At 38.4% G+C, this 15,954-nt stretch overlaps 2 protein-coding genes across 3 annotated transcripts; both read right to left on the minus strand.

Moving 5' to 3' along the window:
- Positions 1-51: 51 nt before the first annotated feature.
- On the minus strand, positions 52-1,825 carry LOC132637047 (uncharacterized). Its single transcript, XM_060354198.1, has 2 exons — positions 739-1,825; positions 52-610 (listed from the first exon to the last, which is right to left on the minus strand). The coding sequence occupies exons 1-2, from the start codon at positions 1,267-1,269 to the stop codon at positions 449-451; spliced, it is 693 nt and encodes a 230-aa protein (XP_060210181.1). The 5' UTR covers positions 1,270-1,825; the 3' UTR covers positions 52-448.
- Positions 1,826-1,977: 152 nt separating this feature from the next.
- LOC132637046 (mediator of RNA polymerase II transcription subunit 23-like) lies at positions 1,978-15,687 on the minus strand. 2 transcript variants are annotated; one of them, XM_060354197.1, is made up of 6 exons: positions 15,519-15,686; positions 8,210-8,450; positions 7,343-8,117; positions 6,120-6,301; positions 2,651-2,754; positions 1,978-2,521 (listed from the first exon to the last, which is right to left on the minus strand). In XM_060354197.1, exons 1-6 carry the CDS (start codon positions 15,614-15,616, stop codon positions 2,323-2,325), a joined length of 1,599 nt encoding a protein of 532 aa, XP_060210180.1. In that variant the 5' UTR covers positions 15,617-15,686; the 3' UTR covers positions 1,978-2,322. The 2 variants fall into 2 exon arrangements, 1 of the variants encoding a protein (XP_060210180.1); XR_009581527.1 differs by lacking the exon at positions 1,978-2,521 and adding an exon at positions 5,748-5,824 and having other exon boundaries at positions 2,652-2,754; positions 15,519-15,687.
- Between the last annotated feature and the right edge of the window lie 267 nt (positions 15,688-15,954).

Genomic DNA, 15,954 nt, shown 5'->3' on the forward strand with positions numbered 1-15,954 from the left:
TACAGTAGCCATTATTAGGTTATTATGACAATTAAACAAATTACAAAAAGAAAAATGAAAACAATGAAACAGTAGGAACAAAATTCACGTATTATAAAACTTTAGAAGTGTTGTCCATCTCATTTTGGATCATTGATATCATTCTCGTACACAAAACCCAGCCCCAAACCTTTGATCAGCATAATCTTATTAATATCATATACACCAAACTCAAACTGACTCCAGTTCTTAGGATTCAAAAGCAAATCCTTGAGTACCTTCAACAAATCACAATCAATTGACACATAGCCTAGAAAAATGTTGCCTAAATCTTGAGGTTTTTCGCTTCCTATCCAACCGAAACAAGATCTGAATCGGCTGCATGAGCCATCATGGCTTGTGAGCCTACACTGCATTGCGAGTTCTTGGAACGTTTTCATGATCGTAATATTATTAAAAATTGAAGGAGTTATAATATCAAAAACAGCACAGATAGCAATACCCATGAATGTGGGTGTCTGCCATTCTTTGGGCAGGGGCACTGAGATTGAATCAGTCCCCGAGTTATTGTACGTAAACCACTCACACCAGGGAGGAAAATACTAAATCTGCATTTCGTTATCGATAGTCCCTGCATGCGCCATCAAAGGACTGTTATTCCCAGATTCGTATGTGAACTTGGAGTAGTACATTTTCATTATAAGTATTTTTCTTTTCATGTCAGTAAATTGTGGCTTGGAAGCATACATGGTTACTTACCTTGAGCATGTGCTTCAACAGCGAATCAAGCATGGAGGCGTGACATTTATTTTTTAGAAGTTGATGACATTTTGTGAGTGAAACTCTATGCAGCCTTGGATATTTGGTTAATTGATCAATGCTCTTCAAAGATGTGCATTCATCAGCATATATCTCTAGTATATTTGCAGTAGGTTCTGGAAAACTCTCCAGCCTCTTACAACCACCCAATGCAAGGAATTCAAGTCGAATGAGACGACTGATGCTTGCAGCTGGAATATTGGAAAAATCATTTCCTTCAAGATTCAATCTCACCAAAGACGGTAAGAACCCAAAATTACATAAAATGCTTCCGTCTGAAATGTTGCAGTCACTAATATCCAGCGTGGTCAATGAACAAAGACCCGATAAATTATGAAAATTTAGACCCATAGACTGGCCATGGCCTTTTTTGTTACACCCTGCACTTTCAGAGCATGAGCATACCACATATTTCACCGTAGCTATGAAGTATCGGAGGCATCCCATAAAGTTTTGGAAGGTACAAGCCATGAAAAGTACGTAACAATGGAGTAAAAGATGAATTACGATCTCGTAAGTCGTAATCGGGAAGGACAACCTTGAAAGACGAGAACATGACCATTATCAAGTATAATAAATGATAAATAGCATGTAGGGGGAGTTCTGGAAGATTCCAGGATCAACCAAATCAAAGAAAATAAGTTTGTCGAAAATTTGAAAAAAGTTGGCAGAATTAAGGACAGAATTTGGGTCAATTTTGGAGGGGTATATCTCCAGGTATATAAGGAATTTTAAGGTATATCAAAAGCCTAAAATGAAGTTCACCGAGTCTAATTTCCAATGCAACAAATCGCTCGTCGATAGGACATCAGAGTAGAGAATTATGAACGTTACAATGGTGTCAAAGATAACTGGGCACCCTCGGCTGTGACGGCCATTGTTGCCGGAAAAGGAAAGGTTGTTACTAGGGTTTCGGCTAGGGGTTAGGTTTAGCTAGGCAGCGAATTTTTACCCTCCTCTGATTATGTCTAGAAATAAATATCCTACAAAATCTGATATGGTATGTTTTGTGAAGCAAATATGACACTTGGAAGAACGTAACAAGTGGAACAATTGTTTCAGGAACACAACAACACGTTTACATTCACCATTGGCCGGTGCTTGACAATAGATTCAAATACGACTAAGATTTTTGTATAATTAAAAAACAATTAAAAATTTAGGAAAAGAAATATCAACTTGTGAGAAGACTTCGTCATGAGTTTTTTTTATTAAACAAAGACGGGAAAGGGGAAGGTTTTAACAGTCTCCTTTGCATGTCATACTGTATTTTTTATACAAAATTTAAAGCAACCACCTAACAGCATATATACCTTCCCTTCCCATTGAAGGGATGACTTTTAACAACTTTTTTATCCCAAAGGAAAATTTGGTACACATTTCTATGTTGCATCTCATATCACTGGAGGGTGACATATAGCTGCAAAAGCAACTTAACGCCGTCAAATAGTTCCTGCAATAACAAAGTCTTTAAGATATACCTTTCAACCACATCTTCACAAAGAAGGCATGATACAAGGATTATTAAGGATTCTGGACAATTTTTGGGTGAGTTGCAGCATAAATAGAACTGTTTGCATCAGTGTTGAGGTGGGAAAGAAGATGTTGAACATCTGGACGCAAATTTTCAGCTGCTCTTCCAAAAAGAACCAAAATTTCTGATCTGGGTTTACTAGATGCTTGCACTGCCCCTCCCTGCCCCTCGTAATGAATAACATGATGCCTGAGGAAATTAATTGTTTAATCAGTGAGGCAAAAGGGAGCCATAACTGCTGCAGAATAAATTAAGAATGTAAAAACAAATACATCAAAGAAAGCCACGAAAACACAGAAAACAGAAAAAGTTTCTTACAGGAAGTCGATAAGATCAGAGATTTCGGTTGCTTCAACAGATACTGGCAGCTGTGAGTTCCTCCCAAAGACATCCACCAAAATATTCAAAAGCAGCGACAGTGTCTGCCAGATGGTTTTGCAACATATGAAAGGGAACAAGATGGAAACAGAAACGACTTTAACAATGTGCCATCTTTCCTAACTTCAACCAATTTCAAAAAGAGAAAAGACATGTTTTAACCCCTGAACTTAGCACGAAAACTCAGTTTGGAAACTAAACTTAACTTCTATTTATTTACCCCCTTAACAACTCACGTTTCAATTATTTTCCACCCCAAATGCTGACGTGGCAAAAAAAAACAAAAAATAAAAAAAAATTAAGAGAGTGAAAAACAAAAAAAGTGAACCCGCTCATATATATATATATATATATATATATATATTATAAATTAAAAAATAAAATAAAGGTTATACAATTTAAAAATAAAATAAAAATAAAAACCATCTTTTCACAAACCCCCTCCACTCCACAACCCCACCCACCATCTTCTCCCCCTCCCACCGCCCCCCCAACTGCTGCTTCTTCTTCTTCTATATTCTCATCATTCTTTTCTTTTTCACCATTTTTTGATTTCTTGATTTTGATTTTGATTTTCTTTCAAAAATAAATTATGGAAGAAATGGGTTTGCTAATAATAATACTAATAATGGCCAACAATAACAACCAAAACAACCAATTTGGACGAATTTAAGTGTAAATGGGACTAATTTGAGAAGGAGTTGGATGAAATTTGTTGGGGGAGATGGTAGTGGTGGTTGTGGATGTGGGTTAAAGATGGTGGTGGTGATTTTTTTTTTCTTTTAAGGGCATTTCGTCCAAACTAATGATGGCCAACAATAACAATCAAAACAATCAATTTGGACGAATTTGAGTGTAAGTGGGACTAATTTAAGAAGGAATTTGATGAAATTTAGTGGGGAGATGATGGTGGTGGTGTTGGGTGTGGGTTAAAAATGATGGTGATGATTTTTTTTGCGGTGGCGGCGGCGGTGGCGGTAGTAGCAGCGTAGTGGTTGATAAAAGTAGGGTGAGAATGAGGAGAAAGAAGAAGAAAGAGAGAAAAATAATAAAAGAAAAACAAAAAATGAAGTGTTGGTAATTTTGACATGGCAATGATGTGGCAACGACGTGACAATGATGTGGCATTGACGTGGCAATGACGTGACGCGAGTGTAATACACCTCACATTGTGAGAGTGGTATTATTTTTTTAGGGTGAAAAATAATTGAAATGAAAATTGTTAAGGGGGTATATAAATACAACTTAAGTTTAGTTGCTAAAGTGAGTTTTCGTGCCAAGTTCAAGGGTAAAAACATGTCTTTTCTCTTTCAAAAATAATAAATTGAAAATAAATGATGAACAACTTTGCATACATAGAGATATTCATACTTCCAATCCATGAGAAAGTATCTATGAGAATGTACAAAATAAGAGATAAAAATCTGGAGTCTCTGATGGGATCCATAATCAAAATGCAGATATCGTTTTAGTAGGTTGGTACCTACCTTAAAGCTAATTCGTGATGAATCCTCACAATGCAGATGTCATTTGTACGTGCTCACCTAAGCACGCATCACATCCACACTATGGATTTACACCAGAGATCAACATTGAGCCATTACTTGTTTACTCATTATGGATGAGCTAACCAACACGATAGAATAGGTCCCAAAGTTTATATTATTTGTTGAATATTTTCTGCTATTGACTAAACCAACGAGGGTGTAAATAAAAAACTAGAACTATGGATAAACACTAGAGAATCAAGGTTTTAGGGTAGGTAGAAGTAAGACTGAATATATGCACCACAAGTTTAGTTAGCATAAGAAAAGTGAAGTATTAGAATAGGAGAGAGAGAGAATTTTCGGATTAAAGAGAAAGAACTTTCGGAGTAGGGATTCAAACCCTTGGCTCTAATTTCAGAGTAGGGACTTAAACTCTTGGCTCTAGTAAAAGAAATTTTAGAGTAGAGGAAAAGATTCAGAGTAGGGACTCAAATCTTTGCCTCTGATAGAAATCAAGATGAGAGGAGGGCACCAGTCGCGTACAGAAATAGCAGCACGGGTCGCCGAAGAGATGGTGTTACTTGAGTTGAGGGTCTTTCGGAAACAGCCTCTATACCTCCATGAGGTAAGGTCTGCGTACACTCTACCCTCACCAGACTCCACATGTGGAATTACACTGGGTATGTTGTTGGTCACCGAAGAGAGAGTGGCACCACAAAGGTCGCCATAGAGATGAATGATGCTTGAAAGGTGAGAGGTGCATCTATTGTTGGAGAGAGGATTTGTACTAGATACCGAAAGGAAGGAGAGGAGACACAAAAAAAGAATAAGAAAGTAGCATAACAGCCAGAAGACAAAGAAATCTCTTCTTCTACTTAAGAGTTAAGACACCGCAATCCCATAGCTAATATCAATAGTTGTTGATTCAATAGAAGTTCTTCCTTGCTTTTTGATTCAACTCCGCTGCTAGGGCGAGCTAACTCCAAAACCCGTCGTCAGTTCGGATTGCAAGCGCGAGCTGTAAGAAGAAAATTGTTGCCAGGAGCGGCGACACGGCGACACACATTGGTCGGCACCGCCTGTCGGTAGCGAAAGCTATTTGTGTGTCTACCAAGATCTTAGAGGCTCTAATTCCATGTAAAACAATTAGAAAAGAAGAGATGCTGGCAATGAGTTGCTTGATTATTCCTTCAAGCATGTTGAGTTTAATAAGTGTTTACAAGTAATCCTAAAAAGGAAAGGAAAGTAATTCCTATTTCTAATGACTCACTATAAGGACTCTAAACCTTTTCTATGTATACATGGTATGGGGTCTTTCCACATTAATAATTTCCTTTTTTATTTTATTTTTCAATTCTCTTAGCGCTGACACTATCCATCACTTCATTTCTTATACCCTATTGCCTTCTAGAGCCATTTTGGTCGCACCACTCAGCAACTTCATGGTGCTTGAAATGGGCATAACTCGGTCAGTTCGAGACGTCAGAATGTAAGCTAAGCTTATATAAACCCATGTGAGTATGAGGTGAAATGGAAGACAGCATCAGCACCTGTAAGTAGTACAATGACGTGGTGGACTCTACCATCTCTTTCTGTTCACTTCCAGAGGTGCTTAAATGGTCATTATCTGGGTGAAGACATGGATGGGGTTAGGTAAGGGATTGTGGAACTTTGTTTTATACTGCATACTTAGTAATTAATCTAGTTCTTTCATGTTTTCTTTTTACATGGCAAAACAAGGACTATTATGCAGGAGAATGGTCAAACCTGAGCATATAATATCAGCCTATCAAATTTAAGAAAAGATAAGAAAATAAGCTAGGTTTCCCTGAATATTGTAAATCAAATTCAAATCGCCAAAGTTACCCTTTACTGGTCCCACATTAAGAGAAAAATGAACATTAACTCGAAAGAATTTGTACCTTACTAAAAAGGGCGTGAGCATTGGCCAGCCTTGGAAGCAAAGGACCCATAATACGAAATGCTATTCTTAATACCACAACAGATGTCACAGGCCTAAGGTGCTTAATGATAAGATGTGTTCCCTCGAGCCATTCTTGTGGGAGGTTACAGAAGAAAGCATGTAGCAATGCGACAATATTACCTAGAAGACCAATGATTACATCAGTACTAGAATTCCATGTAGCAGAAGACAATGTTGAGAAAGGCAAATAGCAGCTAAATTATACCTAGAAGAAGAAAAAGAACACTGTTTGAAAGAAAAACACGATGCAATAATATAAGTACCTCAAATGCAGTATTATAAAAGAGATCACTTCTTACTTAAAGTGACTGAAGTGAGGTGAGGGTTAATGCGCTTCAGCATGTCGACATGATGTGGGTCCAGTGATGTGCTCACATTTTGCGCACAAATGCATGTCACTTGAGGCAAGAAGCAGTAATTTTGTTCGAGCATTTCTTATTTTTAATTAAGAAGATTGTTCAAGGAATGACAAATTGAACAGCCTTTAGGGGTAATATATAATGAAAATTAGGAAGAGACTAAATTAAGGAGGACCCTAGAAGGATGCTTAGTACTGGATTGAAGGAGTATCAGTTAATTCCAAAACAAATAAAAACATATGATGTTTAGATCTATCATAATCCTTGCGACGCCCATGTCAAAACGACATGATTTGGGTGTGGGTATGGGATCCACACTCGATATGGTTAAACCTAACTTGGATGCTTTGACCACACTTCTGACCAAGAAATATAGTTTGATTTTGGACTAACTTGAACATGTGTTCTCTGGTGAAAGCAGTAGGCGGATGAACAGGAGGTCGGAGAGGATGGCAAGGTTGGAGGAGGAAGTGGCATCATCATCAAGTTCTCCTACTCCTTTTCTTTTGCTTCTATTTGCCGCAGGTTTCCGACTTTCTGTTAACTTCAAGTAGTAAAAGTGTTTGTATTGTTCAATTAAAGGCTAAATATGTGTAGTTAAAATAATATGGAACTAAAACCAGAATAACGCATTCTCAAAGACCAAAATCATTATTTTCACTTTAACTTTTTTCACAATTTTTTTTTTTTTTTGGATTCTCATGATCACCATTGCAGCCGATAGACTGATAGAGGTCAATCGATAGAAACAAAGGGGGAAACAAACAGGTAAAGCTATTCCAGATTGGTTAAAATAGCGTACCAATGGCTGTTGAGGTATTATCCTGTGCAGCCCAGGTGGGGTCTAGTAGAGCATAGCTAACAGCAGATTCTAGTTCGCCCACTGACCTTTTAGCATCAGTAAGCCACCAACTTTCTTTTATTACGCGTGCAGCTTCAACATATAGCGGCACATGAAACTCTGGAGGAAGTTGTGCCAAAAGAAGACCACATGCTTGGATCAACAAGCAAGACAGCTGCTGGCAAGTATAACCACTACGTGAAACAAAATTAGAAGTATTCATTCCTGAAACCGATGGAGTCGTCCTAGTTGCACCCAAAGAATCAGTGCTTCCCCCCGAAGGAGAAGTAGGCAAAATAGAGCCTTGTCCAGAACTAGCAGGAGCTCCATGCAGCCCATTGCTGGATTGGACAAGGGTTGGTTGTATGTGAACAACAATTTGAACAAGAGATGAGACAATCTGTGACGGCGAAACAGGAAGAGAAAGTAACTCTATCACAGCTGTTTCAAGAGTCAGCTGGGTGAATGTGCCAGGATCTTGCATCTGATAATATGGTTTCTGCCCTTCAGAGGAATTAGTTGGCCCAGGTTGTGATGTTGCTTGGATCTTTCCATGGGGAGCACGGGTAGAATTATTTGCAAAATCTCCCATTGCTGCACATTTGGAGCTGTTATTTAAAGCAGGAATAACATGATTCACCACTCCTAACAAAAGAGTAGCAAAGTAGTCCAATGGTGGGCACATGGCTGCATTTGATGAGTTGATATGTTGCGGGAATGACTCAGAAAATGGTATCTGAAAAGGAAAAAGAAAAGAGAATGATTCAATAACTACTAAAGAGAAGGGCAAAAACAACTAGCAAGTTACAGACCATCAACCATCATCACCTTTTTAATATCCAAGATATTCAATATACGAAGTATTAGCTTTCCAGGAAGATGACCATAGAAATAAGCAAGTATATCACGAACAAACGTGAAGTTCAGAGGATAGTAATGAAGGAAGGTTGAATAAACTTGAAGAACTCTATCAGCCGCATCCATAGCGTCATTTTCAATGAGTCTATATATGATTAAGGGGATGATTGGAAGCAGGCGTGCAGCAATATCATCAAAAAAAGTTGGATACCTGAAACCACAATGAACAAGCAAGAAAGGTTGACAGGTGTATCCTCGAAATGTAAAATTTGAGAATGGCAAAATAAATTTCTACCTAGGAGCACAAGAAACAAGAGCTGATACATATATAGGATCAGCACAATAATTGTCAAAATTAACACTGAGACAGCATCACTAGTAAATTTCAACAAGTGGAACATAAATAAATGAGAACCTTCATGACTTAAGGAGTTTCTTAATGAAATTTCACACAACTTACCACCTAAATATCTCAATAAGGAATAACTCACACTTCACTCATTGCTAACCCCTTGGCTAATGAAACCCTGAGAGGGAGGGGGGAGGGGAAGGGTCACAAAAATGAAGAGTAGAAACTCCACTCTGAGGTGGAGTATCTCCCACTCTTCATTTTTTTTTCTTTTTTTCTTTTTGATAACGGAGAAATCCGCAAGGGTCAGTGGCGCAAAATTTGAAACTCGATGGATAGTGGGCCTGTCCATCTATCTTCACTTAAACATCAAGGTTTTGTTTATGGCAGGTTAGAACCCGTGACATGCGCCCAACCCACATCATGCACTCTTACCACTTGACAAGGCCCAGGAGCATTTCCACTCTTCATTCATTCCACCATGTTTCAAATGTCAATCAAATTGCCACCGTTTTGCTAGAAACTCTTGCATTTATATAATGGCAGAAATTTCTAAATTTCCATTGACGAAAAAATGAATGAGTTCTACAGAACAAAAACCTAGCAGTTCCCTGATAGGTTAATTTTCCAGGTAGATACAATGTTTTTCAACGGTTTGACTACAATATTTTATTAGGAAAACAGTTATTGGATACATGCTTTTGGCCTCTTTGATTTAATAATAATTAAAGTATTAGCTTACTGCTATGAGAAAATATCCACCTGTCCAACAGATTTCTTGATGTCCGAATTTATTTATGGCATGAAACAACTCACAGCATGGGTCTAGCTAATTGAGCCATTCGATAAACTCTACTTGAATCCATTTTTATTTTACTTTTTAGATTCAGTAATATATTAACTGCACTGGGTAATGCACTGAAGGAAGCATGCCTAACACAAGACAATCTTAGAAGGAGAGGTGTAATAGTTGTTAACATGTGTACCATGTGCAAGCAGACCAATGAAAGTGTCAACCATCTATTTTTGCACTGCCCTGCAGCAGCTAGCCTCTGGTTTTTCTTCTACTCTATGCTTGGTCTACAATGGGTAATGCCCTTCAACATCAAAGATGCATATGCTAGCTGGATACTCTGGAGAGTTGACAAATCCATTAAAAGAATTTGGAGAATGATCCCAGCAGTAATTTTTTGGACCCTATGGAAGGAGAGAAACAACAGATGCTTTGAAGGAATCTCAACTCCTATTTTCTCTCTAAAGTCTAGGTGTTTAGTTAGTCTTTTTAGTTGGCATTTTTTTGCCCCTGTAAACAATGTGGGTAACTTTCTAGATTTTATCAGCTCCTTTTCTCTAGTTCAGTAGAGATAGGATATCTTTAGATTGTTCTACAGGTTTTGCCAAGCCTGCCAGCTTTTCCCATCTGTAACCTTGCATCTTCTTAATGTTTTACTAATGAATTTTATTACTTTACCAAAAAAAAAAAAAAAAAAAAATATATATTAATTCACATAGTATCTTGAATGATTGAGAACAAAGAAAATTTATCACACCAATCACTTGAATTTTTTTTTTTTTTTTGGTCGAACTAGTAATCTTTTATATTCGGTTCCCCATTTATCTTTCAATTACTAAAATTTATTCATTTGATGTATGAAATAACTGGGGAATCAAAAAAAGAACATAGCCAAATCAAGTATAAGATGGAGTTATAACATGTTGCTTTTACAGTTTCAGCACGAAGTACAATTGTTATCTCTATTTTCCTAAAACCTTTTACAGTTTGAGCACCAACTACAATTGTTATCTCTATTTTCCTAAAATAGAAAATGTAACCACTACTGTTGACCGCCTTATTTCACTCATCAAATAATATTGATGCGAAAGATAACCCTCATCTATGATTATTTTGAAAATCGGGAAGTTCCTTGAGAATCTATGTTTAAATCCTTTTATCCTTTTGCCTCCTCCAAAGTGGACTGCTAAATACAGAAAACCAACAACAACAACAGACCCAGTATAATCCCATCACGTGGGGTCTGGAGAGGGTAGAGTGTATGCAGACCTTACCCCTACCTTGAGAAGGTAAGGGGGCTATTTCCAATAGACTCGGCTCAAGAAAAGATGAAAAGGCAGCAGTAATAATAGGCAGTAACAGCAGCAAGATAGTAAGATAAACAAGATAATAAGAGGTTGTGCTAGAGATCTAAGAATAGGCAACGTAAAAAGATACTAACACTCCTGGTACGGAAAAGAAATTCGTGAGGCAACCTACTATCCCTCTATCCTGATGCTCGACCTCCACACCCTCCTATCAAGGGTCATGTCCCCGATAAGCTGAAGCTGCGCCATATCCTGTTTCATCACCTCTCTCGAAGACTTCTTCGGCCTACCCCTCCCTCTCTTCAGACCCACCACTGCTAACCTCTCATACCTCCTTACTGGAGCATCTGCGCATCTCCTCTGCACATGACTGAACCATCTCAACTTACCTTCTCGCATCTTCTCCACCACGGGGACCACTCCCACCTTATCACGAATCACTTCATCCTTAATCTTATCACTCATGGTATGCCCATACATCCATCTCAGCATCCTCTTTTGTGCTATCTTCATCTTCTTGACATAAGCTTTCTTAACTGGCCAACACTCCGCCCCATACAGCATAGTCGGTCTAACCACCACTCTATAGAGCTTGCTCTAAAGTCTAAACGACATATTATTATCGCATAAAAACACCGGATGCGAGCCGCCATTTCATCCATCCCGCTCCAATATGATGTGTGATACCATCGTCAATCTCTCCACTGCCTTGGATAATTGAGCCCAGATACTTGAAACTTCCTTTCTTAGGGATAACTTGAGTAGCAAGCATCACGTCCTCATCCGCTACATGAATCACGTCACTGAATTTGTACTCCAAGTATTCTGTCTTAGTCCTACCCAACTTGAAACCTTTAGACTCCTGTGTCGTCTCCAAACCTCCAGCTTCGCGTCTCGTCAATCAGTACAATATCATCTGCAAATAACATGCACCATGGCACCTCCTTTAATGTGACGCGTCAATGCGTTCATCGCCAATGCAAACAAAAACGAGCTAAGAGTGGATCCCTGATATAGACCCATTATGACTGGGAAATGTTCCGAGTCACCCCTCACTGTCCTTACCCAAGTCTTGGCTCCATCATACATGTCCTTAATCACTCTAATGTATGCTACAGGAACACCTCTAGCTTCTACACATCTCCATAGAACCTCCCTCGGCACTTTGTCGTATGCCTTTTCTAAGTTAATGAACAGCATATGCAAGACTCTCTTCCTCTCCCAGTACTGCTCCACCAACCCTCTCACAAGGTGAATGGCTTCTGTGGTTAGTCACCCCGACATGAATAAGAACTAAGAACTGATTCTCTGAAATAGACACTTTCCTCCTCATCCTTGCTTCCACCACTCTCTCCCAAGCTTCTGTCGTATGGCTCAGCAGCTTGATACCCCTAAAGTTGTTCTTTGTTCTTATACAACGGATCATTGTACTCCAGCTCCACTCTTCGGGCATCTTCAACGTCCTAAAAATGACATTAAACAACCGAATAAGCCACTCCAACCCTGCCTTGACTGCATTCTTCTAAAATTCTACCGGGATTTCGTCTGGCTCAGACGCTCTTCCCCTACTCATCTTACGCACAACCCCTCCACTTCCTCAACCTTAACGCGCCTACAATACCTAAAATTGCGGTGACACTCGATGTGCTCCATGCCACCCAGTACAATGTTCCTGTTCCCGTCTTCACTCGAGAGTTTATAGAAGTATGCCTGCCATCTTCGTCTAATATATGCATCTCCCACCAATACTTCGCCTTCCTCGTCTTTGATACACTTAGTCTAGGTCACAGGCCTGCATCTCCCTCGCCTTGGCTAGCCTGTACAGCTTTTTGTCACCGCCTTTTTCCCCAAGTTCTTCCTACAAACGTCCAAACGCCGCCGTCTTAGCCGATGTTACCACTAGCTTCGCCTCCTTCCTCGCTTCTTACATTGCTCCCTATTCGTCCTCTTCTTCACCTCATCTTTGCTTTCCACTGGCTAGGAATACGCCGCTTTCTTGGCTTCCACTTCACCTTGCACCTCATTGTTCCACCACCAGTCCCCTTGTGTTCGCCAAAGTAACCCTTCAAAACCCCTAGCACCTCTCTAACTGCTTCCCTAATGTTATGATGTATTAGATTCAATATAGGATTAGAATAGTAATGTCTTAGAGTACTTTTGTAGACATGGTTTCAGTACAACCTATGTACTGTTTTGCTCATATGGAATACAATACAGTTACCAGTTTTTTTTTTTAAAAAAAGTTTTAAGTGTTGTGGCCCACATACTACTCGCGTCCCCGCTACTCCTCCAGGCCCCCATTGCCCGCAATTCCTCACCCAACTCCTTCGCGTTGTCCTTAGTCAATTCACACACTTAATCTTAGGTTGATCATACACAACCCTCTTTCTCCTCTTCCTCTTAATCCCTAAGTCCATAACCAAGAGGCTATGTGGGTCGTGAGAAAATACAGAAGACCAATAAGAGATAAATAAGTCAGATAATTATTAATGACAAAAACATTCATGTATCTTGGATTATTTTGAAAACCAGGGTTCCCTGAGCACCCACTTTAACCCAGTTTATCCTTCAAGCTCCTCGAAGATTAGCTTGACAAATACAGAAGACCTTGTAAGTGAGTGAAGTTTGAATTCAGGACTATGGTCACTCGTAAATAAAATCATAAGCGGATTGTAGTTCTATGATAATTTCAAACTAAGGTACCCGTAAGATAAAATCTTTCCAATAAGAGATGTGTCCAGTTTTCCCTTGTAAGCATATCTGAAAAAGTAAAGCTTCCTAAAGGATGTGACTTTGGTGTGTACAGAAGCGTTCGAGGCAAACCTTATTTGCGAAAATCTCAAGGGAGGATAGCTGAAATTACTGTACGACAAAAACTAAAATCTTTATCAATTGTTCTTCTCATTGAATTAGAATCAGTAGAAGAATGGATATCCTGAGAAGTAGCTTTTCAAGAAGTCTTTCAGCATCTTATTAAATGCTCAAAGGGAGGCAAATACATAAGGATACGGACAGTCAGAGTTCTCATGTGTCCCATGTGTGTCCAATATATGTGATAGATGGCATGCCTTAATGTACTACTAAAATTTTCAATGTTTAATGGATGACAGAAAACGTGTTATACCCTGCATCATGAATAAGTTTCAAATGATACAAAGAACACGTTCAAGGTTACAAACATGCATGACAGGATCTTTGGCGGAACCAGGGTCTAAACAAAAGGGGCACCTGAGTGCGCTAAGCTTCCGCTACGTGCAGGGTCCGAGAAAAGGCCTAACCACATAAAGTCTATTGTAAACAACCTGACCTTGCATAATGCGAGAGGGAGTTTCCCCTGCTAAAGTTGTTCTCACAATACTTACATATAGATTATGGTAGCATATACTGAGGCTATCAATTTAGCAAATATTTAAGTTCCTCTGTAGATTTCAATTGAATTTACTTCATTTCAATTGAGTTTAAGTATTAAAAAGTGGCTCTCTTAAGGGGAGTAAACTCATTGAGTACTGGTTATGGTCTTATAAATTGGGTGATAAACATAAATCGAGTATATTTCATGCATTTTCCAAAAAATGCTCAGCGCTCGAAAGACGTACGTTGCAGCAAATAATGTTGAATTGGATTGATTCTCCAAACTAAATGCCAAATGGGTTTAGTTGTACTTGTCAACCAAGTTAGCCAGGGCGTCAGGAAACTGCCAAGGATGACACTTAAAAGTGTCGCAAAAAAAATTTCAGCACCTTTTATACACAGAGAAGTAAGAAAGCACTATCTCCAGTTACATGTCTAGGTTAGTCTCTTGGATATCTAAATGCAGTTCTAATACATCAAACAGAAGAAGTTGAATCTCAACACATTTTTAATTCGATCAGGAGAATCATACAAATCTATCTGAACCAGTATCAGAAATACATTTGGACAAGTAAATGTAAAACTACTATCCTGAAGATAACACATTGGATAACTGAATGTAATCTAAAAGTTCATCTCGATTTAATTAAAATTGTACCAAGTCTTACATGGATGTATATCTTACTCCTTTTAGATAAAATAAATGTTAACTAACAAGTATAACAATGGTTATAGAAGATCTGAATAAACACTGGATATAGAGATGTGTGTACTTAGCTAGCCACCAAAGACACTTTGATGCAAGCCGAGCTAGGGATCACAACTTTAGAGTCTTTGAGGATGCTTGGAATGAAGGCTTGAGGCTCAAGAATGTGCTAAAGTGGAAGTACAAGACTCCACTTGGAAGAATTAGGGAGAAGATGGCTATGGATGCAAAGAGGCTATTCCATAAATACAAACCATCATCCCCTAAATCATGACTTCAGAAGGCCTTTATTTCATTAATGGTATTTTTGTAATAAGCCTTGGTCTTTAGTCTTAGCCTAACTTAGTATAAATACTACACTATGTCATTTCATTCCTTAGCTTAGATTTTGAGGATATGAATATTAATGTTGTTCTCTAGAGAGAAGCTTGGTGAAGCTTTTGTTGATTGCTTGTTTGGAAATGTGGGTTGCAAGGGATTGCTACAATTCCCTTGAGGTCTATCTCATAGATTAGGTGCTTGTTTTGGTTAATTCAATTGAGATCTTTAGCTTTAAAATAGCTTTCGGTTGCTTTTGATTCCATCTCTTGTGTCTACCTTCTTTCCTTTTATTTTATTGTTCTTAGTTTCTTGTTTCCGCATTTCAATATTGTATCATACTTGATCTTATAGTTAAAATCTAAACCTTAATCAATTACAAGGAACTTTTTATTGCATATAATAATGTCCAAGATATTACCCACGTATCGGAAAAAAAATGTTCAGCTTGTTACCTTTCCTTCCATGACAAATAATTTCCAAGAGCTTTCTGCAATTCCGCACGCTTGAAAGGTCCAGAAAAAAGCCAATGCTCAGGTGGGCCACGATTCATGAGATAAAGTTTCACTCTTTGTTGGAGCTCCTTACTGTCAAGTAAGTTAATCTGTTTGGAATTTTAACAAAAAAGTATCAAAAAATGAAAGCAAACCAAAAAGAGAAAAATTGATGTACCAAATAAGTCACTATTTCGATAAATTGCAACATAACTATTTTACTGGAAAGTGACCACTGTGAGAAGGAAAGAGAAATTGACAGAGAATCAAAATACATATTTAATGGAGTAACAAGTTATACTGTATTTACAAAATTCTAGAATATCCTAAAATATCTATGAGATTCTAACACTCCCCCTCAAGTTGGTGCACATAAATCATGTGTACCAACCTTGTT

The sequence above is a fragment of the Lycium barbarum genome, chromosome 4, assembly GCF_019175385.1.
Source record: "Lycium barbarum isolate Lr01 chromosome 4, ASM1917538v2, whole genome shotgun sequence".
Classification (NCBI taxonomy): domain Eukaryota; kingdom Viridiplantae; phylum Streptophyta; class Magnoliopsida; order Solanales; family Solanaceae; genus Lycium; species Lycium barbarum.